The following is a 17,631-nucleotide window of genomic DNA, read 5'->3' as shown; positions in this document are numbered from 1 at the left end:
CAAACTGATTTAAAAACTTTAACCTCCTCCTCCTCTTCCTCACCTGGTCTCTTCTTGTACGTCTCCAGTGGTCGTGGCGTCCTGATGACGGCGTCCTTCACCGCAGCTCGCAGCTTCTTCTGCTCCTTTCGCTGCTTCTTGGCGACGTTCTGCTGCTTCGCCTGTCGGTTCTTCAGTTTGTTCTCCAGCTTCACGCCGCTCGTCTTCAGCAGGCGGCGGAACGTCGGACGACGCTTCTTTGACCGAGGCTGGAGACAAATAACATCAAATTAAAAAGTTGGGTTGTGATTCTTTTTTGAGTTTCACTTCCTGCTGCTGCTCCTGTCACAGCAAGCAGCGAACTCCCACAACACCCAGAAAACTCTCATGCACAGGTGTGTTTTGTGTTAGGAAAGGGGGGCAGCGCCTCTGGACTGGCAGACTGGGGTGGTGGCCCCTCTTTCTAAGAAGGGGGACCGGAGGGTGTGCTCCAACTACAGGGGGATCTCACTCCTCAGCCTCCCTGGTAAGGTCTATTTGGGGGTACAGGAGAGGAGGGTCTGTAGGATAGTTGGAGTATGGGGTGTCAGCTGCTTGTTACGAGCCGTCCGCTCCCTGTACGACCGGTGCCAGAGCTTGGTCCGCATCGCTGGCAGCAAGTCGGACAAGGGCAGCCTTTTGTCACCGATTCTGTTCATAACTTTTATAGACAGAATTTCTAGGTGCAGCCAGGGTGTCGAGGGGGTCCGGTTTGGTGACCTCAGGATTGGATCGCTGCTTTTTGCAGATGATGTGGTCCTGTTAGTTTCATCAAGCTGTGACCTTCAACTCGCTCTGGAGCAGTTCGCAGCCCAGTGTGAAGGGCTGGGATGAGAAGCACCTCCAAATCTGAGTCCATGGTCCTCAGCCGGAAAAGGGTGAAGTGCCCTCTCGGGGTCGGGGAGGAGATCCTGCCCCAAGATGGAGCGAGAGATCGACAGGTGGATCGGTGCAGTAGAAAACCTTCAGCTCTTGGTTAAACCCCAGAAACATTTGGACCTTTCCTGACTCTGAAATTAAACTTGATAAAAACTGAACACAAACTAAACACATCCGCCTCCTGATGGACTGAGTCTACAGCTGCTGGCAGCAGATCAGAGTCCTGCAGATGGATCCTGATCAAGACTTTGAATCACTTCTGTAGGGTCTGGTCCATGGGGGTCTAAAGATGCTGCTGGTGCTGGTTTAAGTGGTTTTATATTTCAGATCCGGACTTCCTGAAGCTCTAACAGACCTGACCCCCTTTCTCAATTCAATTTAAGAAGCTTTATTGAAATGACAAACCTAAGTTTGTGTGTCACAGAGCGAATGCACACACATTTAAACTCTCTCTGTCTCTGTCTCTGGTTTTCACCCTTCAGGTGTGGACTCACCGGACCCATGACGGCTCAGACTGTTTGTCTCCCTCCGAAGCTTTGATCCGGACTCTGTTAGTCCTCCTCAGGCTGTGTGTGGTGTGTGGACTCTCGTGTTGTGGGTAAAATCTGCAGCTTGTTGATCCACGCGTGTTCTGTTCTACAACCCGGAAACACTAACGCAGAACTCTTCCTCTGATGAGAGCACGAGAACACAGCGACACCAGCGGCGGGAGGTGGAATTACAACAACCTCAGCACAACAGCGCGTGAGCGTTTGATTCTAATTAGTGAGTCTTTGTTGGTTGGTCCATAAAAAGATTTTATTTAAATAATTCACAGAAAGTTTCAAACAAATAATTCTGAGATATGACATCCCAAACTGGGAGAAATAAAACAAACAGGTGAATTATTGATCCTGTGCATCAGAAATATAAAATACGTCATAATAATATAAATTAGAGACAAAATAAATAAAGATTCTCCTGTTTTTTTCTTCAGTCAGTTAAACTCATGATAGCTCCATGTTAATCATGGATACTGATATTTTCTTCATGTGTCGTACATTTGATCATCAGTCCAGTTACAGAAAGAGTAAAAAGTGAAACCAGTCATAGAGTTTTTCAGAAACCCAATCTGGACCTGAGGAGTCCGGGATCAGCTGCTCCGCTCTGAGTCTCAGCAGGAGGATATAACCTGAGCGGGAGTAAAAAAAAAAGTATTATTTTTTGTTTCTGCATCTGTGTGGTCATCTTTTTTTTTTCATTATTAATTAATTATTTATAGAAAATAATACATTTCTTGAGAAACAAAAGCAAAAAGCCAGGGCACATAAACATTGACTAGTGGACAATATAAAAAATTAAAACAACAGCCGCAACATAATTGATAGAGACAAAGAAAAAAAATAGAATACAATAATAAATATACAAACAAAAATAGATGTACATAAAACATATAGACATCTAAATTCATTAGTAATAGTAACAATAAATGTAGAAACTGTGAAACTGATGTCAATATGATGACAGCTTATCACCTAAAAATATTAAACATTTCACAAATATTTTTTGTTTCTATTGCTTTCTTGTTCTCTAACGGGGGAAGGGACTGTAAGTATAATTCAAAACACTTGTAAAGAAAAGTGAAACTAGGTTTGTCTCCAGTTAATTTAGCTTTGTGTTTATGGAATTTTGCATAAAGCAAAATCAAGTTAACAACAAATGCTTTATGCAAGTCTACAGTGGTGTCAGAATGAAAACCAAAAACAACATGTTCAAACTGCAAATCGAAGCTCATATGTAACTTATCATTAATACATTTTGCAGGGAAGGGATCTCTCCAAAAGCCTTTTGTGTGGCTGCAGTGCCAGAAGATGTGATTGGCTGTTTCAGGCTGTACTAAGCAAAATGAACAACTAACATCAATATCTTTCTTTAATTTCTGCATGTAGTTTTTAACTTTTTCTGCATCTGTGTGGTCATCTGTGCGTCAGCTGACTCACCTGGCTCCACTTCCTGTTCCCACTCAGCATGGGCGTGGCTGAGATGCAGGAGAACAGCCTATCAGAGAGCAGCTCCTCATCAGGGAGGCGGGACAGGAACTGAGCTGGATGAAGAGCAGAAAATGAGATGAGATGTTCAGATCAGGAGAGCCAGCTGATTGGCTGCAGTGTGAGTGATGTCATCGCAGCTCACCAATACTGATCAGGTCCAGTTCTAGCAGGAGCTCCTGGTACATCCTGAGGATCCCCAGAGCCGTCCTGAACAGGAACTCTTCCCCGTCCCGAAAGAAAACGTCCCAAACTCTGCACGCCACGTCAAGGGGGAGGGGCTTAGTGTAGAGAGACAGGATCCTGGAGGGGGTGGAGGCGGGGTTTAATGTCAGGTGTGTGTGAGAGGGTCTGAGCAGTGGTTCAGGGACTCACCAGTCCATGAGGTAGAGGTCAGGGGTCACACCTGAAGACTGGAAGTGAAGAGAGAGACGAGGAAGAGCTTCCTCTAGAAACACCTGGAAGGCGGCGAAATACCTCAGCATCTACACGCACACACACACACACACACACACACACATGCACACACGGGACAGTGTGAAGTGGCTCTGGCTCTGTGTGTGTGTGTGTGTGTGTGTTTTCTACCTGCTGGTGGTCCACTCTGCTGAAGGCCAGCTGACAGGGTCTGTTCATCAGGTTGGAGAAGCTGATGAAGGCGTCGACCTCCACCATGTTCAGGATCAACAACGCCGCCATGGAGGACATCCCCTGCACCTGGACAGGTGGGCGGAGTTACAGTTAACCACAGTTACAGTGTGTGTGTGTGTGTGTGTTTGTGTGTGGGCGACTCACATATCCTACATCAGGTCTGTAACAGGTGTAAGCCCCCAGAATGCTTTGCAGCAGGTCATGATAGGGACCGCCCTTCAAAATAAGAGTCTGGTTAGTTCCTGTATATTTTGTTAGACAGGTAACTTTATTTTGAAGGCTCTCACCTTCTGAAAGACGCAGAGTGAGGGGAACGTTCTGGAAACATCTCGTGTGATCAGCTCCATGCTGCACTCTCTGTCAGCGGGCGACGCCCCCTCTACAGGTGAGCACAGGTGAGTCAGTCCTTCTGTCAGAACTTTATTTTGAAAGTTTAACTCCAACTCACCCTGGCTCTCCATGTCGCTGAGGCTCCGCCCCTTCTCCCTCGCTCTGCAGAGGAAGATCTCATACAGCTCTGAGGAAGAGGAGGACGGAGGTCAAAGGTCAGTGAGGACAAAGAACCAATCAGAGCGCAGTAAAAACACACACCTGCTGTGATGTTCAGCTCGTTCCCAATGGCCATGCTCCAAACCCGTCCTCTGACGCTGGGAGGAAGACCCGCCCACCACAGGTCCCGGGCACGCCGACTCCACCTCCTGAGGGAGCACACACACACACTGTGACATCATCACCTGACCCTGACCCACCTGTGTTTCTGGTCTTTGTTTGAGGACTTTCAGACTCACATGTGGTCCCACTGAGGCAGGATCTCCTGGGTCCAGATGCTGGTGTTATTGGAGATCTGCTCCTCCTGCCTCAGCCTCTCCTTCCTCTGCTGCTCCCTCCTCTGAGCCTCCTTCAGCTCTGACACATCCAGACATCACCGTCAGCTTATTCTGTGTGTGTGTGTGTGTGTGTGTGTGTGTGTGTGTGTAAGGCTTCTTTAGCTCCAAACACACCTTTCCTCTTGGCTCCAGCCACCATCTTCTCGTACTGCTCTCTGTGTCTCTGCGTCTCCTCTGCCGACTTCGCTGGAAGGTTCCTGAAACAGAAACACCATCAGACACACACACCCACACACACACCACACGTCACCAAAAACCAACAAACAAGAAGTTGTACGCTGGTCGGTCCTCCAGGATCAGCGCCGTCGTTGATAGCGGCTCAAACTCCGCCCCCCTCCGGCCCTGCTGCCCCGTAGTGCGATGGGTGGGAGAGCTCTGAACAGCAACCTGCCGAGCCTCAAACTCCTGTAATGACATCAGAGCACACCTTGGTCACCATGGCAACAGCTGACACACTGAGACACTGACACACTGAGGTGGAGCTGAGCGATGGAGGACAGAGCAGGATGAAGTTTTCTTCTTCTCTTGAGGACATAAACTGACTTTTGACTGATCAGTATCTGGATGATGAGGATGAGGATGAAGATGAGGATGATGAGGAGCAGCAGTAAAGTTTCGTACCCCTGAGTCCTGCAGGTCTGGAGAGGAGAGAGCGTTCAGACTGAGCTCAGCGCTCTGCAGGAGGAGACAAGGCAGCGTTACACCAGAGCAACAGCTGCAGTTCCTCTGCTGGCCACTAGGTGCTGCTGATTCACTGTGAAGGTTAGTGTGTGTGTGTTAATGTGTGTGTGAGTAAACACTTTGAGTTTACCTGCTGGATGATCCGAGCCTGTCGTGACGGACTCTGTTTGGGCGGGACTTTACCGAACAGCTTCCACCCTGCAACGCTGTGACTGACGGACCGCTGCTTCCTGCTGCACACACACACACACACACACACACACACACACACATTGGTCAGCAGTATTGTCCCAGCATTAGGCCTGTCACGATAATCAATACATCAATTAACCGAACGATAAATAAAAACGTCCTCGGTAAGTTTCCCAGCCTCGATAAACTGACACGTGCATGTTTGTTTTCCTCCTCTCTTTGAACCAAAGAGGCTGAATGAGAAGATGGCTCACTACGTCTATCTTTCCTAACATCGGGGTGCATAGGTTCTATAGAGGATTTAGAGGATTTATAGCAGAGTGAGCATCCGTCAAAAATGTGATCTTTTGGGTGAAGACGGGAAACACACGCTAATATGAGTGATGGCACCAAAGATAATATCGTTTATCAGCAATAATATTTTGGAAAATTTTGTTATCGTGACAGGCCTACCCAGCATCATGATCATAGTGTGTGCTGTTTACCTGCTGAAGTACTCGACGATGCCCGGCCTCCTGGACTGCAGCTCAGACTCTGACCCTGCCTCCTCCTGGACCAGCTGACCCGGCGCGCTCTGCCTGCGACCGCACTCAAACGTGTTCCTGGACTGAGGGGGGACGGCCGAGGCGGAGAAGCTCAGCTCGAGAGACGGAGGTGGAAGATCTGTGGTGAAGGCCTCATCATCATCAGAGCTGACCTCCTGCAGGTCAGAGGTCACAGCCTCCGGAGTCTCATCCAGGTAAAGGTGGGTTCCTCCTGAAGCTCCGCCCCCACAGGAGGAACCTTCACTATCTGTTCTGCTCCTCAGTGTGGTGTCATCTTTCAGAGTTGGCCCCGCCCCCTGATCCTCACCTGCGTCTCTGCCGCTCTCACTGTAGCTCCTGATTGATCCTGGCAGGTTGTTATCTGACCTGAGGCTGAGCGTACAGGTGAAGAGATCCTTACGCTGTGACGCTCCTGAACAGGTGACCAGTTTATGACCTCCAGTGATGACATCATCACCTCTATTTCCAGTCTCAGGTGAGAGGGATTCATCACCTCCTTTTTCCATGTCACTCACAGTACAGCTAGAAAGAAAACAGGAAACAATTACAGGACTTTTATTTTGAAGGTCTTCTCATTTCCCCAGAGGAGCCCTGCGTTAAACCAATTAATGATCATCAGCATCAGATTTATCGTTTTGGGTTTAATTTAAAGGTAATCCGTGTCACTTTTCTCTCTTTACATCGCGGCTTTTATTTTGAAAGGATTGTGGTTAAGTTCCGTTGTTATTGCAGGTAACTCTCCGGTCACTCACCTCTTTGGATGTCAGCGCCGCTTGGCAGAAACTAACCCGGCTACGGCTCCTCCTCCTCGGTGAACAGACTCTGGGATCCTGCGGAGCTTCATGCCGGGTCTCGGAGCCCTCGGGCCGGCAGAGAGGCGCTGTGTCCGGCCGCTCTCTGGATCAGCTGTCCGGTCTGCTCTCATCCTCCGCGGTGACAGGTGAGCTCCGGGAGGAGAGGCGCCATGTTCGCTGTTTGATGACGTCGAATGTTACGCAGTCTGACGTCACATGGATTAAACGAACTGGGTGTTGTGTAAATGTAGTTTTTATTTATTATTCTGGCCTTAGCATTTTTAATAAATGTTGTAATGTATTTAAACTTATTTAGCTCATTACTTTTATTAATACTGTATTTATTATTTATTTTTTCCATCATCTAGTGTACAAATTTGTTTATGTAGCTTCCTAACAACAGTTATAAAAAACCTTTCATTACATCATTTTGTTTTAAGGTGGAAAATATTTTAAAGATATCAGGTTACAGATTAATTAAAATATGAATTTGAAGTGTTTTACTTAAAAAAAAAAAACCTCTGATGTGATCCTTTAATTTTACTATTTTAAACTTTTTCTTGCCACTGCCATCTGACTGGAATGATCAGATTACCTCAGTTTGCGCATGCTACATTCATTTTTTTGCACAATTTAAAATTTAATTTGCGCTTTCCACTGCCTTTAACTGTCTTATTTTTGTGTATTTATATATTTATAAACTTATTCTCATTGGGGACAGGAAATAAAGAATTGTAATGTACAGAGAGATGTGTTTCTTTACCATAAACACGAAGAATCTTGGTGGAGAAAGAGAGAGGACAGGTGTTGGCAGATTTTTTTTTAATTTCAATAAATGAAAAATATCATCTATTACATTATAAAAAGCAGCAGTGTGCCTTTTAACACAGGAAGGTCTGCCACCTGAAGAACACTGATAAATAGATTCAACCAATCAGAAGGCTGTATTCCAGAGGGCGGGGCTTATGTCAGGTCTGTGTGTGAGTTAGGATCTTTTCTGTGGTGGCTCACCTGTTCTGTAGAGAAATATAAACTGTAAAGCATAGTGTCCTACAATTCCCATCAGGCACTGCAGCAAACAACCAAAAGCGTAGCAGAGCAGAGGAAAGGTGAATGAGTAAATGATGTCACACATGCTTAACCACCAAAGGTCAAAGGTCAGAATCATCAGGATTCACAACCAGACCCAGAGGCCCCGCCCTCTTTAACAGCCCTCAGCTCTGATTGGCTTAACGGACCCACTCCCACCCAGCACCATTCTCACCATTCAACGAAAAAAAGTAAACGAGATCATGATCGTTGATCAAAACATTCAAGTATTCAGACGACCTCTGAGGATGATGAAGCTGCAGATTCAGCCTCTGCTGAGCGTTAGCTTCAGGCGTACACACATTTGTGCAGCTTCAGGTTGCGTTGGTCAGAGTATCTCTTCCCACACTTGTCGCAGATGAACTGCTTCCCGCCGGCGTGGACGTGCCTCTTGTGCGTCCTGAGGTGGCTGCCCTGACTGAAGGCCTTCCCACAGACCTCGCAGGCGTACGGTTTCTCCCCCGTGTGCACGCGCAGGTGCAGCTTCAGGCTGTTGTTGTTGTTGAACTTCTTGTCGCACCAGTCGCAGGCGAACGGCCGCTCTTTGGAGTGAGTGCGCCCGTGTGAGATCAGGCTGCTCTGCTGGCTGAACGACTTACCGCACTCCTGGCAGCTGAACGGGCGCTCGCCCGTGTGGATCCTGCGGTGGATCTTCAGGTTCACCGCCTGGCGAAACGTTTTGGTGCAGAGGTCGCAGCTGAAGGGGCGCAGGCCGCTGTGGATCCTCTGGTGGTTCTTCAGGTTGACAGCGTGGCGGAAAGTTTTGGGACACTGTTCACACTTTAGAGGTTTCTGTCCAGTGTGGATGAGCTGGTGTGTTTTCAGAGTGACGGCGCGGGTGAAGCCTTTCCCACAGACGCCACACACAAATATCTTCCTGCCGGTGTGCGTGTGAGAGTGGCGGTGAAGATTCTGCAGCAGGTTGAAGCGTCGGCCGCACACGTCACAGCCGTATGGTTTCTCCCCCGTGTGGATGATAGAGTGCGTCTTCAGCTGTGTTTGTTTGGAGAATGTCTTCCCGCACTGCGAGCACTCATACGGTCGCTCGCCGGTGTGCGTTCTCTTGTGGCTCTGCAGACTCTGCCTCTGACGGAAGGAGCGCCCACACACGTCGCAGGAGAACGGCTTCTCGCCCGTGTGGATGAGGAAGTGAGACTTCAGGTTGCTCTGAGAGGTGAAGGATTTACCACACGACGAGCACGAGAAGTATTTCCACATGACGCTCTGCAGAACAAACTCTGGCGAGCCTGACCCCTCTTCCAGCTGGAGGTCAGAGGTCACCGAGGACGCCGCTTCAGCTTCAGCTCCTGTTAAAAAAACGTAAACATGCTGATTATTCTGAATCCTCGTCACAGACAGGTGACTGATCTGAGGCTCAGGTGCTCACTCTCTGCGATCGCTCCCAGGTCAATGTTTCCATACTCGTCTTTCACGGTGACCGCCGGGACAAACGGGTTCTCTGCTCCCTCTGGTTCCTGTTTGGTCTGCAGCAGCACAACGTACAGACACCAGTGAGGTCAGTGAATGCATCATTAGCAAACAGGTGATCCAGCAGGTGAGTTCAATCTTACCTGAGTGGACTTTGTGCTGTCACAGTTTTCCAGTCTGACTCCGTATGAGTGCTCAGTCTCTGTGGTGACAGATGGTGTTATTATGACATCATCATGTTGCTCTTCTCTCATTGGAGGGTATGATTAAAGCTACGTACCCACTCGAGTGTCATTGAGGATCTTCAGGATGCTGGGCTGAGGTCTCTTGCTGCTCCTCCGGAGGTCCAGCCCCACCAGCAGACCGGCTTCATCCACGATGTTCATGATCTTTCCCAGAGCCTCATTCCCCAGAGTCTCCATGATGGACGCAAACATCACCTGAGGGTCAAAGGTCAGACGTTAAATTTGACCCTAAACCTCTCTGAGAAACATGTCAGTGACGGACAGTTCAGAGTTATCTCTGATGGAGGGATTCCTCTCCTCCACAGCAGCTCTTTGAGATTTCATCCCAATTAAAAAAAGAGCTAAAGTTCAAAACATCATCTTCATCATCATCATCCTTTAACTTTGACCCAGCCCGCTCACCGTCCTCTCCTGGCTCTGAGCCTCTCTCTGAATCGGTCTGTCCCCGTCCTCGTCCCCGGAGCAGCTGGTCCGGATCTTGCTGTCCTCCAGCTTTTTCAGCTCCGCCACCGCCGCGTGCACGAGAGCCTCCATGACGGCGGACAGCTGCACGTGCACGGAGAGGCTCATCCTGCTGCTAAGTGGAGGCTAGCACAGGCTAACACGGGTTAACACAGGCTAACACGGGTTAACACAGGCTAACTCGACCCAACACGGGTTAACACTGGGTCATTTTAAACCAGGTAAACTTCAATAAACTAAAAAATGAGAGGAGCTAACAAACAGGAAGTCACAGACAGGCGCTCGCGGACAGGAGCTAACAGACAGATGCTAATAAACAGCAGCTAACTGAGAACAAACTACAGACTGAGCAGCTGAGGGAACTGGTAGGATTCTCCTTCCGGGTTTTCTTCTTCTATTGATTGGTTTTTATTACGATTGCCATCTTTAACCTGGGCTTTACCGCCCACTACAGGACTGAGCTGGTATTGACTGACAGTTTGAGCTGATCAAAAAATGTGTAAATTACTTTAAATTCATATTTTAGCAACAGAACTATGGGGTTATATTTGTGCCATCAGAATTTGAAATTGAATTAAAATATTGAATTTGAAAAGCATGAAGTGTAACTGAAAATTAATGTTTTGAAAATGTTTTTTTTTTAAAATTGAATTTGAAGTTGTATTTCGTCAACAAAAATTCTACTCTTTTTGTACTTTAATTCAACTTTTTTTTTTTTATTTAAAATTTAAAAACACAGAATTCAATTTCAATTCACAAAAAGCAGATTCAGTTTTAAAATTCAATTTCAATTCAGAGTGGCACGACCATTACGTCATCTTGTGACCATCTGGGAGACTAATCGAGCAGATTCATGGACACCAAAACCAAAACACGATCACCAAAACAAAATTAAAAAATTGAAAAAAAAACGGACTTATTTTTTTGTTTTTCTGTTTTAAAACCAAAACGGAAAAATGGAATGTCCTTGTTTCAAAAATGTAAAAATTGTTTGTGTGATATTTTGATATTAAATGTGAACTCTGTTTTGAAAAAGAATAACGAAAGAACAAACCATCAGCTCACTTACAAACTCAAACTAGTCTTTATTTAAAGCACCTTTCATACACGTCATGCAGTGTGAGTCAGGTATGAAGAAGAGGTAGTTCTCAGTGTTTTACAGTACTACAGGCAGGGTTCACAGGTCTTTGTAAAGTTTTTTTTTTGACATTTAAAGATCATTTTGGACCTGTGAACTATCTGTTGATGAAGTGTTTTGATATCAGGCTCTGTTGATGTTTATTCTGACATCCTTTAAAGTCTTCACCAGGGAGCAGCAGTCCTGGATTTAAGATGCAAAATAAGATCAAAGAATTAATCATAAAAGTGTTCGCTCATTTATGTAACATTCAGTTTGTAAAAGTTAATCAATGTTTGACACACTGTCTTTTATTTATCTAATTTCTATAAAAACACACTACAGTTCCCACAATGCTTTGAGGAATGCACACAGGCAGTTTGTTAGCTGTAGGTTAACCCCAACTTGTCTGTGAGCTGCCCTCGTTAAAGGTTTGGACTCTCCACAGACTCACAGCTGACTTTAAGGCGTCCTCTCAGTGGTCACATGACCTGTCCCGTCCTGCACCTGGTTAGTCGTAGATGTTCTGAGTCTGTTAGCAGCTCCTCTGCTCGTCCACCATGACGATGTTACTCTTTCTCCTCTTTACGTCTCTGGTGCTCCGCCCACTCGTTGATGAGACGGTTTGCCAGTGCATGTTTTGGAGGGAACCAGACAGGGGGGGCATCACCTCTCCTGGGCGGAGTCCTTATCTTTAAAGCGGCAGTTACTTCCTCCAGACTGAACCAGCGAACGTCCTCCAGCTCCGTGTGGTCCACCTGTAACTGCAGGACAACACATGACACATCAGCAGGTACCTGTGAAACGCTCACCTGCAGCAGGTGTGCCTCAGGGCTCTGTGAAAAGCTAAACCTGAAAGTGTGGCAGCTCACCTGAGTGTGGGCGGAGCTAACCGTGGCGTGGCAGCCCACCATGAAGGAGCTGTGAGGAAAAGGCCAGTGCTGAGAGGAGCTGTAGGAGATGCTTTGGACCTCCAGACCCACCTCCTCTGCCATCTCCCTCCTCAGAGTCTCCTCCAGAGTCTCTCCTGAGGCAGAGACAGGTGGGTCAGAAACAGGTGAGACAGAGACAGGTGAGACAGAGACAGGTAGGACTCACCCATGTCACAGAAGCCGGCCAAAGCGCTGTACAACCCTGGAGGGAAGGACGCCTGACGACCCAACAAACACCGTTTCCCATCAGTCACCACAGCGATGACCACCGGGGCCATCTGGAGGAGAAACCAGATCAAACAGGATACTTTAATGTGGATCTGATTGGACTCTGGTTTAATCTGGTTTGATCTGTTACCTTGGGATAGTAGACGATGCCGCTGCTGCTGCAGACTCTCTGACTTCCTGACTGGTTGCGGTGGGTGGGCTGACCCGTGGCGCTGCAGAAGCCGCTGGTTTGATGCCAGCGCAGCAGAGCCTGACCCTGACAAAGACAAGCTTCCACTGTCAGATGTTCTGCTCACTTATGCACCCAGTACAGTTGCATTTACCCACCTTGGCCACGAGTGGCGCCTCTGCGTCCCGTAGGAGAAAGAAAGATTTCCTCAGGTCGATAAATTTGCCCTTACACTCTTCTTCTACAGCTTTCTGATCCAGATCACCTAAAGACAAACACAGAGTCAGGGACGCTGCCCAACAGTCTCACTGTCCAGAGTCCATGTTCCAAAGTCTTCATACCCACGTCCAGACAGAACTGAGCCTGGTTCTCTTCACGGCAGCCAATCAGAACAGACTCCTTCACCAGGTTTCTGTCAGAGCCGAGTCTGTCCAGCATCGACTGCAGCTCTGAAAACCACAACACTTAAAACTCAGCAACCCAAGGTTCTTCTTCTGTGGTATCCATCATGCAGGCTTCTCATCTTAAATCTGTCCTCTATCCTCTACTCAGATAGAGTTCCTACAGCTCTATGTTGGTATGTACCTGTGCAGGTGAGTTCTGCTGGTCTGAAGGCTTTCCTCTCGGTGCTCTGCAGCAGAGGAGACAGACGGTGGAACAGGAAGATGCGACCGTTCTGCAGCGCTGCAGCACACGCCTCATCATCCTCCTTCAGCCTGTTCAGATACCTGAGAGAAAATTAATCAATCATTCGACAAACCATCCAACCAATCAACCAATCACACAACCATCCATCCAACCAACCAAACAGCCAACAGAAACCAGCATGTGTGAGCGTGTGAACCTCATTCTGGAGACAAAGCCGGAGCAGCAGCGGGTCTGCAGTTGTTTTGGTGCAGAGAGGAGGATCTTCAGAGGTCTAAACATGGCGCCACTCTTCACCAGTTTAAACTGGTATTAACTGGTCTTTTTCCTGAGAACACAACACAACAAATATTAAAGTTTCATCTCATTTAGAAATTTCTAGCTTAGCTTGGCTCAGAGGCTGGAAGCAGTTAAGACTACAGGTAAAGACAGGGAGCAAAAGCTAACCTAGTTTGGCCTAGCTTAGCACAAACACAAGGAGCAACAGTTAGCCTAGCCTGGCCCTGCTAAGCATAGGGACAGGGGGTCTTTGGGGCCCTCTGGATGGTACCTCAGTGGTGGTTATGGGATAGAGAACTCAGTGGTTATTTGTCTGCTCTCATTCTTGCTCTCCAGGGGATGAACTGTTTGGATCATAGTCACTCCATGGCATTTTCTTTAGCGCCCCCTTGTGGAGAAACTATTCACGTTGTGTAACTGTAAAACAGAGAACTGATTGGACGACAGTAGCTTTATTCTTCTTCTCACTTATTGACGGATAAAACAGAATAATCTTAGTAGCAGATTAATCCTAAAGCTCAGAGCCACAGAGACAAAGCCCCTGTAAATGAGTCCTTCCTGTGGGAGAAACCAAAGCAGATTCCTCCTTCAAAAAAACATCATTTTACAGTTTTACAGTATAACTTAAAAACTCACAGAGTTATCGCACAATAATTTGAATAAATCCTAACTACTAAGTTTTCTGTTAACTTCGGCGCTGATTTTAGGTTTTTACAGCTCATAGTTATCCTCCACGGTTTACTCAAACGGCGGGAAAATGAGACAACACAGTAAACACGGTCCCCAAGAACTGTCTGTGTCTGTGTGTTATTTAATGACTTTACTATGGTGTGTGTATATGAGTGTGTGTGTTATTAATGTACCTGCAAGCTGCAGCTGCTTTTAACTTCTCGCAGAGCTGACCTTTACTTCTTCTTCTTCTGTTTTTTGGTAGTTTTGCTAACTTCCGCCCCCAACCGGACTCAACGAGTATGAACAAGTATAAACAGTAAACAGTCAGTGGTCTCCATGAGTTAAAATAGAGACAAAATGAAATAAAATAATCTCGTGTTTAACACTTTGATGCTTGAAAGCAGCAGATTTCTTTAATATTGATGTTTCTCACTCCTCTGACACGCTACACCACAGAAGACTCCACTTCCCAGCAGGCCGTTCGGTTCCGCACATGTGTTTGAAGCAGTGTTTAGCGAACCAACATGGCTGTGTTTATGGATCTAAACCTGAGCTACACAGCCGATAAAAGCCGCCTGCAGAGTCTGATAGAAACAGCAGCTCACCGTGAGTGTCTCCGAGGTTTAATCCTGAAATATGAAGCTTTTCTGAGCCACATCTGATCATGTTAGCGTGGGGCTAACTGTGCTAGCATGTGGAGTTCGTGGGTGTGTGATGATGCCTGGTTACAAATGCTTAGAGTAGACCGTTTAATGTCGATTAACATCTGTTAGTGTGTTTTAGATTAATGTTAATACATGATTCGTCTTCCTCTAATTGTTTGATATGAACATAAAGATTATGATGGATAATAAGTGTATTTACTATCAGGGTCAATATTGGTTCAGACTTATAACTGAAAATGATAAATATCTCTGATAACTGTCTGTGTTGTTTTCTCACAGTTGGATACTCCACCGTCGCCATCAACTATGTGTTTGAACCAACCGTCAAAAGGAAACAGGTGAGTGTTAACACCTGTTGTGCTGCCTTCAGGGACTCAAGGCCCTCACCTGTGGAGACTGAAGCTTTTTATCTTCTTCTCTTTAATGTGAAATGTTTCAGGAGACTCCTGTCCCCACGCCGATCAAAGATCTGTTCGATAAGCTGCCGATCGTACAGGTATGAGGAGGATGGTGATGATGATGATGATGATCGTTATGATGACAGTGTGTGTAAACAACTCTCTCTGCCAGGGTCGCTCTCGTCCAATCAGAGTGCTGAACAGACTGACAGTGGTGCTGACGGATAGCGGTTACTTTGTGAGTGTTACGCCTCACACAGATGATGATGATTTATGTTATTGTTTACAATGAAGTCCAGTGACTGCTCTTATCATAGACTTGTATCTGTGTGTGTGTGTGTGTGTGTGTGTGTGTGTGTGTGTGTGTGTGTGTGCAGAAGCCCTCAGCTCCAGAGTATCGTGCTTTTGACCTGCTGGCCGTGCAGCCGACCTCAGAGAAAAAGTTTCACGTGAGAATCTTCAAATGAAAAGTTTAAGCTAAAGATCAGCTTCACAGTGCTGCTTCAGTCTGACACTGTGTGTGTTCTTGTGTGTGTGTGTGTGTGTGTGTGTGTGCTCAGTCAGCCTGTATGAACCTGGACATCGACATCATCAGCCTCACAGTGACAGAGAAACGTCCTTTCTCCATCAAGAGAGCGCCGGTCAACGGGGTCAGACACCTGAATTATCACATGATCAGTATTTCTTCCAAACACTGAGCTGCTGTAAGTTCATGTGTGTGTGTGTTCACGTTTGTGTGTGTTTCTGTGTGTGTGCAGGCGGTGGAGCGTGGCATTGTGTTTGAGGTCTCATACTCTGCAGCCATCAGAGACTCCACCATGAGGCGCTACACCATCGCAAACGCTGTATGTCTGATGGAGACGTGTAAGGGAAAGGTACATCTGCTGCATCTGTGATGTCATTAGTTCTATGATGTCAGAGGGGGCGGAGTCTAAAACAACTGTTTGTTTGTTTTTTCAGAACGTGATCCTGTCCAGTGCCGCAGAGAAGGTCAGTTTTTACTTTACAGATATGCATATTATCAGCTGGTCTGTGTGTGTGTCTATACTTAATGATTAATACTGTGTGTGTGTGTGTCAGCCCCTGGAGCTCAGAGGACCCTACGACATCAGTAACCTGTATCCTTTCTACTTTTTCTACTCAATAAAGATCACACCAGTCACATGATCATAAGCCCCGCCCACTCACACACTAACACTCACATGAACAGAGGAAGTTAAACTGAATGTTACTAACTGCTTCAATAGAACATACCCATACACTGCTGTGTGTGTGTATGTGTGTTTTCCTGAGCTGGTGGTCAGAGGTTTGTTGTTCGGGATGTCAGACGGAGACTCTAAAGAAGCCGTGTCATCCACGTGTCGCTCTGCGGTTCTTCACGGAGGTAAACTCTACAGACACGCTGTGACCTGAGCCTTTTCTAACAGCTGAAAACACACACTCACTGTTTGTTTGTTGTTGTCAGAAACAAGGAAGACGGCCTGTGGCATCATTAAAGCTATGAAGACCTGCAGCGACACATCCAGCCAGCAGGAGGCTCCACCAGCAGAGTGTGAGTGAAACATCAGCTGTTAAATCATCTTTAAATATCTTAAAGCTTATAACTCATTAGGGTTGTTTCTGATTTACATGCACAGGTGACGCTCCAGCTGCAAAGAAACTCAAACAGGATGAGTGACATGTTTTTGTTTAGGAGAACAGTTCTTGTTTCAGTTCTTTTTTATAAATAAAGTTTTTGTTTTCCAGCAGAAACCAGACCTCAGATCAGTTTACTGTCAAACTCTTTATTTAATCAAAGTGTGACACAAATGCTGCTCTCTGATTGGACAGCTAACAGGAAGTGTCATTAAAATAGTTTTAACATTCTTTCAGTTTAATAAAAAACTGTTTTAAAAAACAAAAATTTGCCTCAAAAAATATAAATCTACAAGTGTAATCAAAAAACATCTAAAGGGTCTGATTCTACAATACCACCTTAAAAATCTGCAGTATAAAGGAACAAAGGGAGACAGTTTTACAGCCTGACGCTGGAGCTCAGAGCTTGACTCTGATGTTACTTCATTAAAGAGGTTTTAACATGAACATGGAGGTTTGATTCCCTTTGGTTTAAACTTCAGTCAGAAAACTGAGTTAGACTCACAAACACAGAGTTTACATCATCCAGAAAATGTCCTGAAATGTTGCATGGGGACCTGGTTGAACTGAGAGCAACTGACCCACAGGGGGCGCTACTGACCACAGGTTTACAGCCTGTGTCTCCATCACTCAGTGACATCACAGAGTGGGCGGGACTAACAGGCCACTCCTTTAAGTCGATGAAGAAACTGTAAAAAACTGAGGAAGAGCCCTTTAACGTCTTCTGACACAGACCCTTTGAGGGTCAAAGGTCACAGACGGCACCAGACAGACCAATCACAGCTCATAGTGACTGATTAACACTGTTAGCTGATATCACACACGTCTATCACACTGCTGAGTTCACTATCAATCTATTAAACAATCAGACGCAGGAGGAGGGACAGGGAGCACGGGGCGGGCATCAGCGTTAATTTATCTTTGTTACGGAAATCTTCAGGCTTCATTCAGAGGAACTCACCTGAACACAAACGTGATCAAAGAAAGTCTGCATTC

At 46.4% G+C, this 17,631-nt stretch overlaps 5 protein-coding genes across 14 annotated transcripts in view; 1 reads left to right on the top strand and 4 right to left on the bottom strand.

Annotated features, from left to right (window-relative positions):
* Window positions 1-1,573, bottom strand: part of noc3l (NOC3-like DNA replication regulator) — a 6,066-nt gene extending 4,493 nt beyond the window's left edge. The window contains exons 1-2 of the mRNA XM_074663539.1: window positions 1,392-1,573; window positions 44-248 (exon numbers count right to left, since the gene is read on the bottom strand). Of these exons, the coding sequence (XP_074519640.1) occupies window positions 44-248; window positions 1,392-1,400 (214 nt within the window). The 5' untranslated portion in view covers window positions 1,401-1,573. The remainder of the gene's footprint in view (window positions 1-43; window positions 249-1,391) is intronic.
* Window positions 1,574-1,656: 83 nt separating this feature from the next.
* LOC141785313 (TBC1 domain family member 12-like) lies at window positions 1,657-6,886 on the bottom strand. Of its 5 annotated transcripts, XM_074663544.1 has the most exons (16): window positions 6,630-6,886; window positions 5,818-6,399; window positions 5,271-5,373; window positions 5,081-5,134; window positions 4,737-4,864; window positions 4,574-4,656; window positions 4,361-4,478; window positions 4,164-4,270; window positions 4,021-4,089; window positions 3,860-3,951; window positions 3,717-3,788; window positions 3,510-3,638; window positions 3,300-3,409; window positions 3,070-3,227; window positions 2,877-2,980; window positions 1,658-2,068 (listed from the first exon to the last, which is right to left on the bottom strand). In XM_074663544.1, exons 2-16 carry the CDS (start codon window positions 6,381-6,383, stop codon window positions 2,051-2,053), a joined length of 1,911 nt encoding a protein of 636 aa, XP_074519645.1. In that variant the 5' UTR covers window positions 6,384-6,399; window positions 6,630-6,886; the 3' UTR covers window positions 1,658-2,050. The 5 variants fall into 5 exon arrangements, with proteins under 5 accessions (XP_074519642.1, XP_074519646.1, XP_074519643.1 ...); XM_074663541.1 differs by having other exon boundaries at window positions 1,657-2,068; window positions 3,860-4,089; XM_074663545.1 differs by lacking the exon at window positions 5,081-5,134 and having other exon boundaries at window positions 1,657-2,068.
* Window positions 6,887-7,478: 592 nt separating this feature from the next.
* Window positions 7,479-10,278, bottom strand: LOC141784703 (uncharacterized). The gene is made up of 5 exons (XM_074662540.1): window positions 9,836-10,278; window positions 9,469-9,628; window positions 9,332-9,390; window positions 9,148-9,244; window positions 7,479-9,067 (listed from the first exon to the last, which is right to left on the bottom strand). The coding sequence occupies exons 1-5, from the start codon at window positions 10,001-10,003 to the stop codon at window positions 8,049-8,051; spliced, it is 1,503 nt and encodes a 500-aa protein (XP_074518641.1). The 5' UTR covers window positions 10,004-10,278; the 3' UTR covers window positions 7,479-8,048.
* A 593-nt stretch (window positions 10,279-10,871) lies between these two features.
* Window positions 10,872-14,561, bottom strand: nudt13 (nudix (nucleoside diphosphate linked moiety X)-type motif 13). Of its 6 annotated transcripts, none has more exons than XM_074663622.1 (10): window positions 14,129-14,255; window positions 13,537-13,697; window positions 13,186-13,314; window positions 12,927-13,069; window positions 12,683-12,790; window positions 12,500-12,606; window positions 12,303-12,428; window positions 12,111-12,222; window positions 11,885-12,039; window positions 10,873-11,776 (listed from the first exon to the last, which is right to left on the bottom strand). In XM_074663622.1, exons 3-10 carry the CDS (start codon window positions 13,266-13,268, stop codon window positions 11,582-11,584), a joined length of 1,029 nt encoding a protein of 342 aa, XP_074519723.1. In that variant the 5' UTR covers window positions 13,269-13,314; window positions 13,537-13,697; window positions 14,129-14,255; the 3' UTR covers window positions 10,873-11,581. The 6 variants fall into 6 exon arrangements, with proteins under 6 accessions (XP_074519725.1, XP_074519724.1, XP_074519723.1 ...); XM_074663619.1 differs by having other exon boundaries at window positions 13,537-13,682; XM_074663621.1 differs by lacking the exon at window positions 14,129-14,255 and adding an exon at window positions 13,902-14,112 and having other exon boundaries at window positions 13,537-13,682.
* Window positions 14,386-16,797, top strand: rpp30 (ribonuclease P/MRP 30 subunit). The gene is made up of 12 exons (XM_074663625.1): window positions 14,386-14,543; window positions 14,882-14,940; window positions 15,042-15,098; window positions 15,173-15,238; window positions 15,378-15,449; window positions 15,561-15,650; window positions 15,759-15,875; window positions 15,961-15,990; window positions 16,081-16,118; window positions 16,305-16,384; window positions 16,466-16,552; window positions 16,638-16,797. Exons 1-12 carry the CDS (start codon window positions 14,462-14,464, stop codon window positions 16,676-16,678), a joined length of 819 nt encoding a protein of 272 aa, XP_074519726.1. The 5' UTR covers window positions 14,386-14,461; the 3' UTR covers window positions 16,679-16,797.
* The last annotated feature ends 834 nt before the right edge of the window (window positions 16,798-17,631 follow it).

Source organism: Halichoeres trimaculatus, unplaced genomic scaffold (assembly GCF_033239565.1).
Source record: "Halichoeres trimaculatus isolate MK-OKI-2021-1 unplaced genomic scaffold, fHalTri1.1 fHalTri1_scaffold_23, whole genome shotgun sequence".
Classification (NCBI taxonomy): Eukaryota; Metazoa; Chordata; class Actinopteri; order Labriformes; family Labridae; genus Halichoeres; species Halichoeres trimaculatus.
Note: the sequence above shows the minus strand (reverse complement) of the source record. Positions and strands in the feature narration are given on the sequence as shown.

Excerpts from the sequence above, each read along its gene's own strand:
- LOC141785313 (XM_074663541.1), bottom strand. The coding sequence starts at position 6,383 with ATGGAAAAAGGAGGTGATGAATCCCTCTCACCTGAGACTGGAAATAGA. Across the intron at positions 4,865-5,080 it reads CAGACCTGCAGGACTCAGGG|GAGTTTGAGGCTCGGCAGGT; the intron begins GTACGAAACTTT and ends ATGTCATTACAG. Across the intron at positions 4,090-4,163 it reads CGAGCTGAACATCACAGCAG|AGCTGTATGAGATCTTCCTC; the intron begins GTGTGTGTTTTT and ends CCTCTTCCTCAG.
- LOC141784703 (XM_074662540.1), bottom strand. The coding sequence starts at position 10,003 with ATGAGCCTCTCCGTGCACGTGCAGCTGTCCGCCGTCATGGAGGCTCTC. Across the intron at positions 9,245-9,331 it reads ACAGCACAAAGTCCACTCAG|ACCAAACAGGAACCAGAGGG; the intron begins GTAAGATTGAAC and ends GTGCTGCTGCAG. Across the intron at positions 9,068-9,147 it reads CCTGGGAGCGATCGCAGAGA|GAGCTGAAGCTGAAGCGGCG; the intron begins GTGAGCACCTGA and ends TTTTTTTAACAG.
- nudt13 (XM_074663624.1), bottom strand. The coding sequence starts at position 13,268 with ATGTTTAGACCTCTGAAGATCCTCCTCTCTGCACCAAAACAACTGCAG. Across the intron at positions 12,429-12,499 it reads AGGCGCCACTCGTGGCCAAG|GGTCAGGCTCTGCTGCGCTG; the intron begins GTGGGTAAATGC and ends TGTCTTTGTCAG. Across the intron at positions 12,223-12,302 it reads GCATCGTCTACTATCCCAAG|ATGGCCCCGGTGGTCATCGC; the intron begins GTAACAGATCAA and ends TTTCTCCTCCAG.
- rpp30 (XM_074663625.1), top strand. The coding sequence starts at position 14,462 with ATGGCTGTGTTTATGGATCTAAACCTGAGCTACACAGCCGATAAAAGC. Across the intron at positions 15,239-15,377 it reads TGACGGATAGCGGTTACTTT|AAGCCCTCAGCTCCAGAGTA; the intron begins GTGAGTGTTACG and ends GTGTGTGTGCAG. Across the intron at positions 16,119-16,304 it reads CCCTACGACATCAGTAACCT|AGGTTTGTTGTTCGGGATGT; the intron begins GTATCCTTTCTA and ends GCTGGTGGTCAG.